Source organism: Gymnodraco acuticeps, unplaced genomic scaffold (genome assembly GCF_902827175.1).
Source record: "Gymnodraco acuticeps unplaced genomic scaffold, fGymAcu1.1, whole genome shotgun sequence".
Classification (NCBI taxonomy): domain Eukaryota; kingdom Metazoa; phylum Chordata; class Actinopteri; order Perciformes; family Bathydraconidae; genus Gymnodraco; species Gymnodraco acuticeps.
This window is the reverse complement of record NW_022991340.1, coordinates 1,009,977-1,024,716: the sequence shown is the minus strand read 5'-3', so window position 1 is coordinate 1,024,716 and position 14,740 is coordinate 1,009,977. Positions and strand designations below refer to the sequence as shown.

Below are 14,740 nucleotides of genomic sequence, written 5' to 3'. Positions count from 1 at the left end.
GCCTCAGCAAGGCTTCAACCTGCCTTTTTCAAGCTTAAAGACTCTACAAAGTTATTCAATAAAAAATGTATAGCTGTAACTGTATTTTCACAGAAGGTGACTTTTGTAGAGTCATCAGTCACATCAATCATTAAGAAGTCAAATGCTTTATTGACAAATGAAAAGGTCCTGTGCATCCTGTATGAGTACATATGAGTATATATATTTCTGCTACTAAAACGCTTGTGTGCAGCTCTGTTGTTGTTCAGTCTGATGTTTATGCGAAGAGGGGTTTATCAGTGACTCATAAAGTCTTCCTGTTTAATTTTTTGCTCAATAATTTCCTGGAGCGCCCTCTTGTGGTGTTATCTTGTACACTTCTCAGAGGGACCTTGTGTTCAAAGAGCACATTTCTCTGAGTTAAAGAGGACATATTGTGCTCATCTTCAAGTTCATATTTGTTTTTTGTGCCTTTGTTAAAAAGGTCTTTATTTTTCCTGTACTGCCTACCTCTTTTCCCCTTCTGTCTGAAACCAGAGCTGGTTTTCAGTGGGTTTTTTTTTTCTTTGTGCATGAAATTCCTTATTCATTCCTGTTATTCTCTTTTCATGGCAGGAATTCTGCTCCTCTTGGCTTTCGGAGGGGCCATTCTCCTTCTGGCGTCCTATGCAGCGGCAACAGTCGTCTCAGCGATGCAGGCCTCCAGTTTGCCAGCTTTAATAGCAAGCAAGGTCGCAACTCAAACATATCTCTGCAGCTCAATGTTTGCTGTCCTATGACCATTAGGTAGATTTGTCTCAAAATGATTATGTATGAACAGACCAATAATGCGTGAAATGTGTTCCTTCCATGAATGCAAAAGAAAAACGTGCAAACTCACAAAAATATTTAGCAAGTACACAAAACTACAAATGCATTAGCACTGTGTTATTGTGTTGCACTGTTGGAGGACCTCAGATCTTCATTGTCATAACTACACTGTAGCTATATGTGCCAATGACAATAAAAGTCTTGAATCTGGAAAAGCATGAAGTAAAATCTGTGAATTCTCTAATTATAAAATACAACTAAACAAATCACACTTGTTAATATCTTTCTAACATCTCTGTTAGTGGATCACTTTTTTACACACATGGCTTTTTGAGACAAACTAAAAGTAAGCATGCAAAATGTAAATCTATCAGAGGACAGAGAATGCATTTGCTGTTATTGTTGTTTCCAGGTCTTCCAGGCTGGAACAAACCACAGTAACGCCAGCACGGGCCAGCTGTCCTCTCTGTCTGTGCTTCTGTCCTGGGCCGGCTCTCTGGGATTCATCTTTGTGTCTCTACAGGTACGCTCAGACAGAAACACAGCATGCACTTTACTCCAATCACTCATGGTTATCTTTACTAACTGCTCCAAACTGTGTCTTACAGGAGACAGGAAACTGGTTAGCCACGGTGTCCCACACTCTGTCAGCCTGCCTCAGCTGCGTCCTCCTGGCTCAGGTCCTCTGCCCTGATGCCACCAAAAAGAAGAGCGAGTAGAGGTGGAGGACAGTGATGAACCAACACTCACATCATATGCAAATCCTTCCTGTCCTAGGAGGAAATGCTTTGGGATTCTGCGCCTGATGTTGGAATAAGAATGGCTACAAATACAGCACCGATGTAGCAGGAAATGTTTACAGTACAGAACACTTTTTGTACATATATATATATGGCTGTATGCTACATTTAGATATTTCATATTGAGGATATATTATGCTAACTTCCAGGTGCATATTTGTATTTCTTGCCTCTACATGTCTCCATGCTTTAAGGTTCAAAAGGTTCTTTATTTTTCTCATACTGCCTGTGCTGCAGCACCTCTTTTCACCCTCTGTCTGAAACCAGAGCCCAGTCTGCTCTGATTGGTTAGCTGGCCAGCTCTGTTGTGATTGGTCAACTGCTGAGAGAAGTCCCGCTCCATCACGTACAATGTGTTGGACTTCCTGCTTAGTGTCTGGATCGTTTATGTCCCATTCCACATATCTCCATCATGTATTATGATTGTATTTGAAACTGTTTGTGAATAAAATACATTGAATGTAACGTCATAAAAGTATGTTTAGTTTAGTATGTCAGAAACTAATTATGGTATATTATGTCAAAAAAGTATAGTATTTCCTCCTAAGCAACCGTTTTTAATTTTGTATGCAAGAAGCTTTCCATTAACAGGTTTATATGCTTCAGGTAACGCCCGCCCTCAAATGATCACTGTTGCTCGGTAACACTGGATGTTTGCAGGAGCTCAGCCAAGACACACTGAGGTAACCGTGTTGACCTGGTTTGTGTTTTCCATCCAACAGCTCACACGATGAGATATCACCAGATAATAAACCATTTCTTTATTTAATGATGCTGTTTATATTTGTCTCTGTAATAAAATGTAAGATTTAAAAGAGCTGTCACCTTCACTCACCTTTGTGTCGGCACTGTGAAGACCTTAGTTGAGCATTATCAAAACTGACCTCCTCCAGTTTCCTCTTTGTTTGCCTTTTACAAGGCAAGGCAAGGCAAGGCAAGTTTATTTATATAGCACTTTTCAACACAAGGCAATTCAAAGTGCTTTACAAAAAAATGAAAGAGATTAAGAAAATGGCATTTAAAATCAGTCATTAAAAAGAAAAGCTAATAAAATAAACATTAAAAGAAAAAAGTACATGGATAAAAGTTACAGTGCAGTCTAAGATATGAATAATTCAATTAAAAGCAGCGACAAAAAGAAAAGTCTTCAGCCTGGATTTAAAAGTAGTCAGAGTTGTAGCGGACCTGCAGGTTTCTGGGAGTTTGTTCCAGATATTTGGAGCATAATAACTGAACGCTGCTTTACCATGTTTAGTTCTGACTCTGGGGACAGAAAGCTGACCAGTCCCTGAAGACCTGAGAGATCTGGATGGTTCATAATTTAGCAGGAGGTCAGTAATGTATTTTGGGCCTAAACCATTCAGTGCTTTATAAACCAGCAGCAATATTTTGAAATCTATTCTTTGACACACAGGAAGCCAGTGTAAAGACTTCAGAACAGGAGTGATGTGATCCACTTTCTTAGTGTTAGTGAGGACTCGAGCAGCGGTGTTCTGAATCAGCTGCAGCTTCCTAATAGATTTTTTAGTGAGACCTGTGAAGACACCATTGCAGTAGTCGAGTCTACTGAAGATAAAAGCATGGACAAGTTTTTCCAAATCCTGCTGTGACATTAGTCTTTTAATCCTAGATATATTCTTTAGGTGATAGTAGGCTCACACACAGCATTATCCTTGTGCACCATGCCATGGTGACCCAGCTGACACGAGACATGTGACTTGTCATATACACAAAGAAAACCTGCAAGTGAATCTCGTGAAACTACAATGACAAAATACAAACAAAATTAAAGCCTGTTGTTGCACACGTGACATGATATATACACATTACTGCAAGTGAAAAAATAAAACCCTGATGCCTGCAGGTAGATCAAATAATAGTTAATAGTTTCTTTGTGTTTTTCATCACCATTTGTATCTTACTATATCAGTGGTGGTATGTATTCAAGTAATAGCATGTACTTTACTTTGATATCTTATTTATACTTCTACTTCAGTACCATTCATAGGGAATATTATGCTTTTTAGTCCACTACTATCATTTACAGCCTTAGCTACTTTAAGTAAATATTTTTATTAAGAAATGTAATGTTTTATTTTAAATTAAACCACAGTTCATACAAGAACAGTTTTTAATAGATTGATTGTTTTAGGTTTTTCTTTAGATACTTAGAGTGCTTGTATGTATGTGCAAATGTAATTTTCCTCTCTGTGGGACGAATAAAGGTATTCTGATTCTGATTTCAATTCAGGCTTTTTAATTGGAATAAAGTATGTTCACAGTATGGTATTTACACTTTTACTAAAGTAAGGGATCTAAATACTTCCTCCATCCACTTGCCTTCTATCTAAACAAGTGCACAGGTAAATATCACGCTAATGCAAAAACTATTGATACCCTAGCTTTCCTTTCATATTTCAGAACATGCATTTACTTTCTGTTTCTAAAATAACCAGATCCTCAAGAATAATTGTGCATATACACAATGTGATAATGGCGTCACCTGATGAGTGCATGAACTCACAGTGCTGCACTCTCTGTTCTCCAATTAGACAATAGGTTGGTGGGGAAATGCATCAATTGCACAATTGTGAATGTAGTCAGAAGATCACAGTCATTCTGGTAAACTGGAAATGAACCTCCAGCCACAACTCCCCTCGGGCTCATCATGTGACGCATTTCAAGTAAAAGAGCCCGTATTGAAGTTATAGTTTAGCTATGTTGAATGAGGTCAAACAATAACTAAAACAGGACCAATATCTGAGCCTCGCTCACCCTCTCTCTTATCCACACAAATGAACTAAATGGCTTTATCATCAGAATCTGACATCGCCAATTTGGACAGTGTGGCACGTAAAAAAAATGAAATGTTTTACCGCTGAATAATTGTTATTAAAAGCTCGGTCTAGCCAGTCACTTTTCACAGTATTATTACATGTCACTTGTTAGACGCTTTTATCCAAAGCGACTTACTCAATACTGAGGACAATCCCCACAGGAGCAATTTGGGGTGAAGTGTCTTCAGGGACACAACGACATGCTGACTGCAGTGGGGTTTGAACCTGTGCTCCCCTGATCCAAACACCAGTGCACTAATCCACTGCGCCACAGCCGCATGGTTTCTAATCTGCTTTTAGTTTTATAAAGTCATCAGATTCTCGGTGTGAAGTAAACAAACGTTAGTACGTCTGAAAGGAATCATTTATGTGTTGAAGCTGTCTTTAATGTCTCCTCTTCATCGTCTAGTAATGCGTCATGGGAGAGACTATACTCCAGCTGATACTTGTTTATCCTGTTCTATATTACACTAGAACACTCAAAACAAACACGTGTTCACGGTACAAGTGGGCATTTTTAAATTGATTAAAAACCTGGTTGTTTGGAAAGTAAAAAAACAGCAATATCAGGAAATCTTCATAATTCAAAATAAGGTTAGGAGTTATTTAACGGGAGTTAAAACAGAACAATATGTGTTATTAAAGCTACAGTAAACTTATCATAATGTATTATTAAAGCCTTGGCACTTTGTGGAGTATTGTGCATGTTATGAAGAAAGCACAAAATATGTAAATATTTACGGTTGAATTTGTTTATTTCATGTTAAATGTGATTCACTCACAATACCAAAGATATTTTCAAACTGTGAGGAAACGAACTGTATTCATCATGTAACCTGTCTTCACTTTGGCTATACGCTTATTTAATTTAGGAACACTGGTGTACACTTTTGCTGACCTGGAGAGGGTCAAATTAAAATATGTACAGGATGTATTTGTATTTGTCCAGCCCATAAAGAGTGGACATCCTCTATACTCTAACTTTAATGACCTGATACTTTAAGGAATTTGACGGTACTTTTTGGAGGCCTGAAAAAACTGAGAAATGCTGAAAAATGGATTGAAGTTACATAAATAAAAATTATACAAATGAAATGTTTTAGAAACTAAATATTATTAATAACAATAAAAGCAAGTTTTTAAAAACCCATACTGTAACAGCATAATGATGTATTTATATGTAAAGTTTGAATAGTTGTAAAACAAAAACAGACTTTTTTGCAGTAAGTACATTTACCACCACGTACATATAAAATACACATATACTGTAGGTAGTTTAAAGTTCGTGAATTTTGACAATTTGTTACTCAAAGTGCATTTCTTAAGGAGTCGTTTGGCAATAACTTCTTCCTCCATCAACTCTTACTGTACTTCATGAGCATTATTTTGGTTTTATTGTGTATTTGTATTGCACTGTATATCTATTCTTTAAAAAAAAGTGCATTAGCAGATAAGCTAAATCTACAGTGAAATGCTCAATGGCGTTATCTATTCATTAACAATTAATTTGTTATGTATCTGACCCTTTCAAAATAAACAAACACAACGCATAAAGGTTTAAAATATATTAAATAGTATTGTAAAGTACATTCAGGTAACCTTAATCATGGACAATTGTTAAACAAGTATGTTTTATGTCATCAATAACTAATAAAAATGTACTAAAAAATGTACATGTTTTGCTATTTCTATTAATTAAACGAAGAAAGTGTCTTTTTTTACAAGTAAGACACTTGATATGTTATAATTGTAAGGCTTGGTTTGTAAAATATCCCAGCACACACATTGTATAAGCACTCAACACTCCTCAAAACGTTGCCTTGTTTTAACAATTTCACAGTAAAATCTGAACGCTCCGTTTCACCCTGACATCATACATTGTGTTTCCCTTTGACTCTGCTGCTGTGTGTGTTGGCACAATCCCTTCATTTCCTCAAACTGTGGCCACATGTTGTGCTTTCTCCAGAAGCTACTCTCGTGTGTCCAGTGCATGCTATACACCAGAGGACTTTCATTGCTACAAAAGAGCCCTAGTGTTTGACACAGAGCCAACTGTACATGAGGTCTAACGCGTTTCTCTCTGAGTCCCTATGCAGGTTGTCATAGTTTGACAGTACTTATTTGTTTTCATCTTGGAGTGTAAAAATGTAACCTTTGCTTCTTCTCTTCCACACCAAGAAAAGAGCTCCTGGTTTTCCTTTAACCTCATTAAATGCAGAGCTTAATGAGTTACCCATTGTCCAGCTTCCTTGTCCCTTGTGTTATCTGAGCTGCTGGCGCTGGTACATTTTGCGCAGTTCGTCCCAGAAGAACAAGGACAAAATGGTGTGTGGGCCGATCCTGAAATAAGAGGCTCCCAAGCCTTTATAGAGTCCCATCAGGCCCTCCTTCTTCAGCGTCCTGGAGAAGCAGTCCGTGAAGCCTTTATAAAGCTGCCCCTGAAATATGACAAAGAAAAGTCGTCAGAGTGTGATCAGTGTTTGAGATCTAAAAATCCATGCAGCAGAACCAGAGATCTGTCAAAATATGGCAGGTATATATTACCCACAATGCAAGCGACAGTTTAGTTGGAGTTGGTTTTTCTCCTTTTCCGAACCACTATTCCTTGACCTCCGTGTGAAACGTCACAGGGTTAAGGAATAGTGGATAGGAGAATTCAAAAGGACTTAGGAAAAGACGACGGTCTTCAAGAGAATCCGACTGCACTGACACTATCCGACATGTTTATGACCCGCCAGCGGATGTTTTTAATGTGTGTCTGCTGTGGGGAAACAGTTTTCTGTTGTGTCATGGTAAATGTTGCGGCTGCAAGGCATTGTGGGACAGCATTTTTCCTTTCCTTTCAAGGTTCAAGGTTCTTTATTGTCAAACTAACATAGCTACAGAGTAATTATGTCGTTGAAAATCTTAGGTCACAGGCTTCTCCAACAATGCAACACAATAATACAGATAAGCAGACTATATTAAAACAATATTAAAGTATATTATATTAAAAGTAATACAAAAAGAAAAATAGTTTTTAAAAAAGTGAGAAAAAAATAAAGTGGAATAGTGCAATACGAGTCTATATACAAGTTATTGGAATGATATATTAGATAATAGATACATAATTACTAAGTAGCAGATGAATGTTATGAAATTGTTTCAGCAAAGGAAGGTCCAGTGTTTTCTAAAATAAAGGAGATTATAAAAGGAGTTTCTCAGCGGCCACTGAGGTACATCCGGGTCATTTCACTTCATTAGGAACCTTCCTAAGCTAAACTGACAAATCAAACGCATCCTCTGGTTAGGAGTGGCTAATGTAGCTTGAGCCGTTAGCCTCAGCGCTACAGAGAGCGGGTAAGCTTTTTTCTAAAGCCAACACCCATATTTCAAACTTGAAGTTTTAAGACTCAACCAAAGCTGACTCGACTGACATCACTTGAGGCAAAAGACTTCACTTGAACCCCTCTAGAGCCACAAATACCTTTTTATACAACTCTTTTTTACACCTGCATTAGTTCTCTTGTAAATAGACTTTATATTGACTTAACTTCATTAAAAATGAAATGTTATGGCATAAGTTGAAAGATGCTTTATAAGCAGGGGTGCACATAACTTTTTTGCCCTGGTTCTCAAAGGAGCACCTGGAGATGTTGCTTGGTGCTCATCCTTAAAATGAAATAAATAAACCGGTCTTTATTTGCCAGACACACGGCACAGAACACACAGAGGTGAACACAGAACACACATGCAGAGGCGAACACAGAACACACATGCAGAGGCGAACACAGAACACACATGCAGAGGCGAACACAGAACACACATGCAGAGGCGAACACAGAACACACATGCAGAGGCGAACACTGAACACACATGCAGAGGTGAACACAGAACACACATGCAGAGGTGACACAGAACACACATGCAGAGGCGAACACAGAACACACATGCAGAGGCGAACACAGAACACACATGCAGAGGCGAACACAGAACACACATGCAGAGGCGAACACAGAACACACATGCAGAGGCGAACACAGAACACACATGCAGAGGCGAACACAGAACACACATGCAGAGGCGAACACAGAACACACATGCAGAGGCGAACACAAGACAACATTAGCACGACCAGTAATCCTACAAGCTGTCATCACTACCCTCCTGACTGTTCCCCTCACTGTCTTCCTCACTGTCAGACATGGTAGCTGATGATGTAGGCCTACTTCTTTCTCTCTGGTTGAGTCTGCGATTAGCTGCTTGCATCCACAAGTCAACAGCTGGTTTTGGGTCGAAAGTCCAGTTTTAAAAGGATATGTTTGGTTACTGTCCTATAGTATACATTGGAATGATTTCAAACCTGTTTATCCCAATAATTATAAAGGAGTGCCTTGAAAATATGTGTTTACATAAATTGTGACCAAACCGTTTGAACTTAGACTATGAACTATCTAAACACTCAGAGTCCTTACCTCACTGAGCTGCAGTTATCAGTCTCTCGGTCTGACTGGAGAGGACTCTCCCTCCACATCATTGTAGAAACATCTTCTTCTTATATCCGCAGCTAGCACCAGATTCTAATAACAACAGCGCCGGTACCGGTGTACCCTCCCTCTCTCCCTCGCTCACTCGCACTTTGGCTGTGAGCTGCGGGCGCCAGATAAGCCAACATCCCCCATTTTCATCACTTACAGCGGCCATCGTACAGGGCAAATGAAACGTGTAACCGGGGTGAAAAGGGTGTTACATTTACTTAATTATGAATGTTGTTACATCAAGGCCGAAAATTAGGATGAGCACCAACGGTCAAAAATGTTTTTTTCCCTCCCAGAATACCAGCGCAGCGCCTCCACAGATCTGGCGCCCTAGGCGAAAATCAACGCCAGTGCGACGGGCCGGCCCTGAGTTCATATGCAACTCACAAATATCTTTCTCTCTCTTCTCTCTTCTCTCTCCTCTCTTCTCTCTTTTCTCTTCTCCCTTCCTCTCTGTCTCAATGTTGGTACGCAAATGCGCCTTTTTTCAAATGACCCGGTGCTCTTTTTTTGGCCGAGGTGCGCATGCGCACCTGCGCACCAGTTATGTGCAGCCCTGTTTATAAGCACTGTTAACTTACAATATCTTTCCTATCGCAAAAAGGATGGTCCAGTGTATCCTAAGCTAAAGGGTATATAATAAAGGAAAACTGAAGCTCCTTTCCTATCATCTAGACCAGGGGTTCCCAAACTTTTCGGCCCGCGACCCCCAAGATAACAGTGACTGGCGACCCCTGTCAACGTGGCGTGCTAGTGAATACATTTATTTATTTAAGTTTTTCGCACTCTCGCGGGAATATCTGCAATAACCGCAATGGAGCGAGCTTAAGTTTGACTTTCGATTGCATGATATATCCCAGCGCAAAACCTTCATCACACATGTTGCCACTTTGAATCTGTTCTAGAAAAACTATGTGTTTTTTAGGATTTCAAGAAGCATATAAAACAAACAATGGATGTATCTTATGGACATTTATCCATGCTGAAAGTGGATTTAGATGTTAGGAGTGAGATAGAGATGATCTAATATATGCATCCAATGAAGCATTGCATGAAGTCTGTTGAAGATCAGAGGCTGTTGTTGGGGCTGCAAAAACGTTTTTTTATTTTAGTTTTGTAGGCAGACCTCAGAGAGTTAAACTTGGGCCTGCGACCATAGTTTTACCATTTTGTTTTGAAAATCCACAGCGGAGGTTTGTGTCGTACTACATGCGGTGTATTTTGCATATCTCTCTTAGTAGCCAACGTTATGTGAGTCTGTTGGCTCGGACATAAACTCCGTAATAAATGTAGTCTACATTTCATAAGAGGTGTAAAACCTGTGAGCATTTTAAATCGCATTTGAACTAAATGCTTATATAATCTGTAGTTGTATTTGTATTGTTGATTTATTGTGTGAACGAGGTGATATAGAGAAGGTTAAGCTGTCATTATTAGGCTGTTATATACTGTTGGAGTGGTAAGCAGGCCTATTGTTTTTGGATATTTGTGTGAATGCAATGTAATGAGTCAGGTGGTCTGTGAGTGTTTTTTTATTGGTTAAGTGGTCCTTGGTATGAACAAGTTTGAGGAACACTGCGCTAGTGGATTGTCAACGGGGGGAGCCTCACTGCAGGGAAATTATACAGATGGCCAGTCCGCACCTGAAAAATGTCTATGCACATGTTATAATTAATAATATTTACACAGGGTCACTTTGGGAACCCCTGATCTAGAGATTCCAAACAAATCTTATCATGGCTGTGTAATAGAAACATATTATATACTCACTTACTTACTTTAATAATATCATTATGTGATTCGTATTTATCTATATTTACTACTTCTCACACATCTTAGGAAAATTCCTTATTAAGAAGAAGTGCTGCAATGTTGTTAGTTCCACTCCATGTGCACCGACAGTATGACCTTCAACTCAGTGAACTGAGAACTTCCTGATACGGCCTCCCTAGCTTCCAGAATGCTCCTTTCATTATCACCAAGCTTCACCCCTCCCTTTCTCCTCTCTCTGTATTTCAATATGCAACCCAAACTCTATTCTTCGTCTTTCACTCTGCAGACAGTATGCTCTCTGTATGACTGACTGAACTTTCTTGCAATAAATAAAATACGACAAAAACAGCTGAATGGTTTGATTCTCTATCCACATTTGATAAATACATTCCCACCACAGCTGCCACGCAGGTACTTTCGGGTCAGTTCCCTCAGTTAGAAACTTTCCTCAGCAAAAGGGTGACAATTGGACCGCAACCATGGTAGAAAAGGTGGGGTTCTACGTGATAAAAACAGAGCTAAAGGAGTGTAACTTTCTCATATCCTCACCTTGCCCAAATGATCCACAGGCTGGTTGTAGAGCCGCGTGCTCACGACATCAAAAGGCGTCATAGCTATCACCACCACCACGCTGCTGATCATTCCGGCAGTGAGGGCCACGAACCAGCTGTCCTTAGGGAACACCTTGGGAAGAAGGGAACAACACAATGTGAGGCTCAGTAATGTAGACGTGAGAAGTGACAGAATGTAGCACACCTCTTGCACCTGTGCATCGATGCTAGACCAGTTTATCACCACCACTTCTAATTTCAACTGGTGATCTCATACATGCAGAGAAACAGAGGAATGACTATTATTAGTGCCACACACACACACACACACACACACACACACACACACACACACACACACACACACACACACACACACACCACACACACACCACACACCACACACACACACACACACACACACACAACACACACACACACACACACACACACACACACACACACACACACACACACACACACACACACACACACACACACACACACACTCCTATAGTTACTGTCAACTACTACTACTACTACGTACAGGACAGTACATCGCTTCATACGACAATAAAACAGACAACACAGCAGCAGCTCAACAGTCGTTACCACTTACAAACAAACACACAACGGCTCAAAGTCTGGTAGTAATAGAAAACCAGGATGTCGGAATTGTTTTCTGAACATTTGGAAAGATGTAAGGCTTTTTACTATGGGTGTAACTTACACCCAGTAAACTGGTGCCCTGGTTATATAAGCTACATTTTTTCGGAGTGAGGGGGGGCAATGAAAGGTATCGAATTTCTATTCCAGAAGAGAGCAATGCTTTGTCGGGACACAATGACTGCTTTTGTAATCTGTACGCGGCTACTGACTACAAATGATCTCGTCCAAATCATGTGACTACTGATTTTTTAATAATCAAAAGTTAAATGTCCAATCATATAAGTCTTAGAAAAGCAGCACGTTTTTAACAACAAAACAAGCTATTGTATGATTGATATTCAGAGTGATTTCCAGTCCCTAAACTAATCAGAACAGCTCAATGTGAGTTGTGCAATAATATCCCCGACAACAGACTGAACAGTGTGGAAAGCTGAGGAACCAACATCCCCCTGGTCAGCCTTTAACCCATGCTGAGATGAAACCTCAGCGGAGAAGTAGTAAACTATTCCAACCTGTAAGTCAAGCACTAGTTCCTTGGCGGAGGAGAAAGTGGAGAGTTGAGCAGCTGACCCCACGCTGACCCTCGGGATAGCAGCACTGGAGCCCCTCCACAGTCCCAGAATGCCATGCTGCCTGTAGATGGCTGCCAGAGCGTGGATCATCCCCTGACAGGAAGAGGAAGAACACGTGAGGAGACAGAATCAGAATACCTGAGGGGAAATGTACATGTTACAGCAGAAAAGAGCCAAAGACAGCTTAATGTTAACTAAGAAGCATGCATAACATTAATATTACACAATTTACAAAATACACATCCTGTAACAGTTCTGAAGATGTAGCAGCCAGGTATATATTGCACAGTTATTAACTGCATATATATATATATATATTGCACATAGTTGGTATTTAACAAAAAGGGGTGTTATAGTCTATGTTGTTGTGTGTGTGGGTTTACTAGGGGTAAATTGTTGACAGCTGTCATTCATATGAAACACCATCAGTGTGTGTTACCTGGTGTTTGTGCTGATGTCCAACTGCAATAGAGGAGGTAGACTGACTCTGCAGGTGAGTCTTTACCTGTCAAAGGAGACAATGTGTGTCCACAGTTACAAAAGGGACAGCTCACCTTGAAATGTCACACACCTGCAATAAAAGGGAAATAAAGCCAGATACAGACCAGGTACACGGGGCTTCCCATCACGGCTCCCACCACTCCGGCCACAGCCCCTGCTAGCGTGGTTTTAACCGCACTGACCCTGCCCTCTGTGTGGATGTGGCCCGAGGACTCAATGATGGCGAACGAGCCGAGTCTGACTCCATTCATTAAAAACTGATACACGAGCCCCGGCGCGAGACCTTTCTGCAGGCCGGCAAGTCCGTCCACTTTACCGATAGTGTAAAAAGCGTGAAACACATTGCGGTAGTAAACCTGGTAGGAGCCCCGGGTCTTGAGCTCTCCTTGGAGTTGCATCCGAGTTTTGACCACCTCCAGCGGGTTGGTGAACAGGCAGGCTCCGCACGCGGCCGCCCCGCTCAGCATGAAGTCCATCGCGGCTGTCCGGCGGTCACAGGCCTACTAGTGAACCGTCCTTCATGACACAGGAGTTGTGCTCAGGGGGCTTTTCCCCCTCCCACATAACTACTCACACACACACACACCTCACAGTGGTATCAGCGCGCAGCCATTAGAGCACTTCAAGAGCGCCTCGTAAAGTCGATAATCCAAAACGAAGAAGAGGCTACTTGTTGTTGAGTCAAAATATTTAAAGGTAGGCTACATGACATGAGACAGTAATCGTTTTTTCCCGTATGTGAACACGTGTTTACAAGTTAATTTAATAAAGAAATATTGGTATATTGGTATAACGCTAACCCAGGATAAATGTTTGTTTTGTGTGGAGGAGCCAGCTACCCGCTATTCAAAATTGGCGACAAATAACCCACCGACATATTTAGCTATTTTTATATAATGTTTTATTAAATTCCCTATTTTGTAGCGATGTACTGTGTATACAAAAAGGAAAGGAAACAACATACGGACGGTAGGACTATATTCACACTCTAATTTAATCAATAACACTTGGTATCACCATTTCAACATATTTTATTCCAAATCTGTTTTGGACAAGAGAAAAACAATTACATAATTACACACAATCACACAATCTTGTGTGATTTAAAAAAAGCGAGTTATTTCACAAAGAGGATAACAAACAATGCATGTCACATACAATTAAAACAAATATTTATAATAATTTACAGGGGGAATCTGGAGACATGTGTATTGAACCTACACTCCTTTCGCCCCCTGAACGTCTCATCTTGGAGACTGGAATCACAGTTTACATAGATCTCATGCTTCTTGACATGAGAGCAGTTTCCCAGCGGAGTGAAGAAAATACATGAACCTCACGGGACTCACTCCTCAGTTTATACAGTGTTTTGTTTCAATTCATGTATCATTTAGTTACAAATATGTGATATATCTGAACAACAAAGTGGTCAAAAATAATTTTCTTCATTTATTGGAAACATTTTCATGATCGCTTTTTTCGTTTTATATTTTAAGAATGACGTTTATCTTTTTTGAGAATGAGTTCTTATTTTATTTTATTTATTGGAGTCTACAACAGATGATACAAATGTTTGTGTCAGTAAATGTGTACTAACAGAGGCGGGGGTGTGTGTGGAAATAACGGGGACAGAACTGGCTGCTGTCAGACGATCAGCTGTGCAGCGTCATCACAAACGGACGTCGCTTCACGTGACGCTCCGGAGGAAAGGACGTCCCATTGCTCTTAAAA

The 14,740-nt window shown here is 40.1% G+C and overlaps 2 protein-coding genes across 2 annotated transcripts; one reads left to right on the top strand and one right to left on the bottom strand.

Moving 5' to 3' along the window:
* Positions 1–594: 594 nt before the first annotated feature.
* LOC117562688 (mannose-P-dolichol utilization defect 1 protein-like) lies at positions 595–2,407 on the top strand (the record flags this gene model as incomplete). The annotated part of the gene is given in 3 exon segments (XM_034240558.1): positions 595–710; positions 1,202–1,312; positions 1,398–2,407. Coding segments are annotated over 3 exon segments (338 nt in total), but the record flags the coding sequence as incomplete, so codon positions are not given.
* A 2,749-nt stretch (positions 2,408–5,156) lies between these two features.
* Positions 5,157–13,648, bottom strand: slc25a35 (solute carrier family 25 member 35). The gene is made up of 5 exons (XM_034240557.1): positions 13,114–13,648; positions 12,948–13,013; positions 12,449–12,601; positions 11,266–11,400; positions 5,157–6,864 (listed from the first exon to the last, which is right to left on the bottom strand). The coding sequence occupies exons 1-5, from the start codon at positions 13,483–13,485 to the stop codon at positions 6,688–6,690; spliced, it is 903 nt and encodes a 300-aa protein (XP_034096448.1). The 5' UTR covers positions 13,486–13,648; the 3' UTR covers positions 5,157–6,687.
* Between the last annotated feature and the right edge of the window lie 1,092 nt (positions 13,649–14,740).

What these genes read in the sequence shown, in the direction of transcription:
- slc25a35 (XM_034240557.1), bottom strand. Translation starts at nt 13,485, where the DNA reads ATGGACTTCATGCTGAGCGGGGCGGCCGCGTGCGGAGCCTGCCTGTTC. An exon ending in TGGGAAGCCCCGTGTACCTG is followed by an intron (nt 13,014 to 13,113) that starts GTCTGTATCTGG and finishes CTCCTTTGACAG; the next exon opens with GTAAAGACTCACCTGCAGAG. An exon ending in CTGTGGATCATTTGGGCAAG is followed by an intron (nt 6,865 to 11,265) that starts GTGAGGATATGA and finishes GTCATATTTCAG; the next exon opens with GGGCAGCTTTATAAAGGCTT.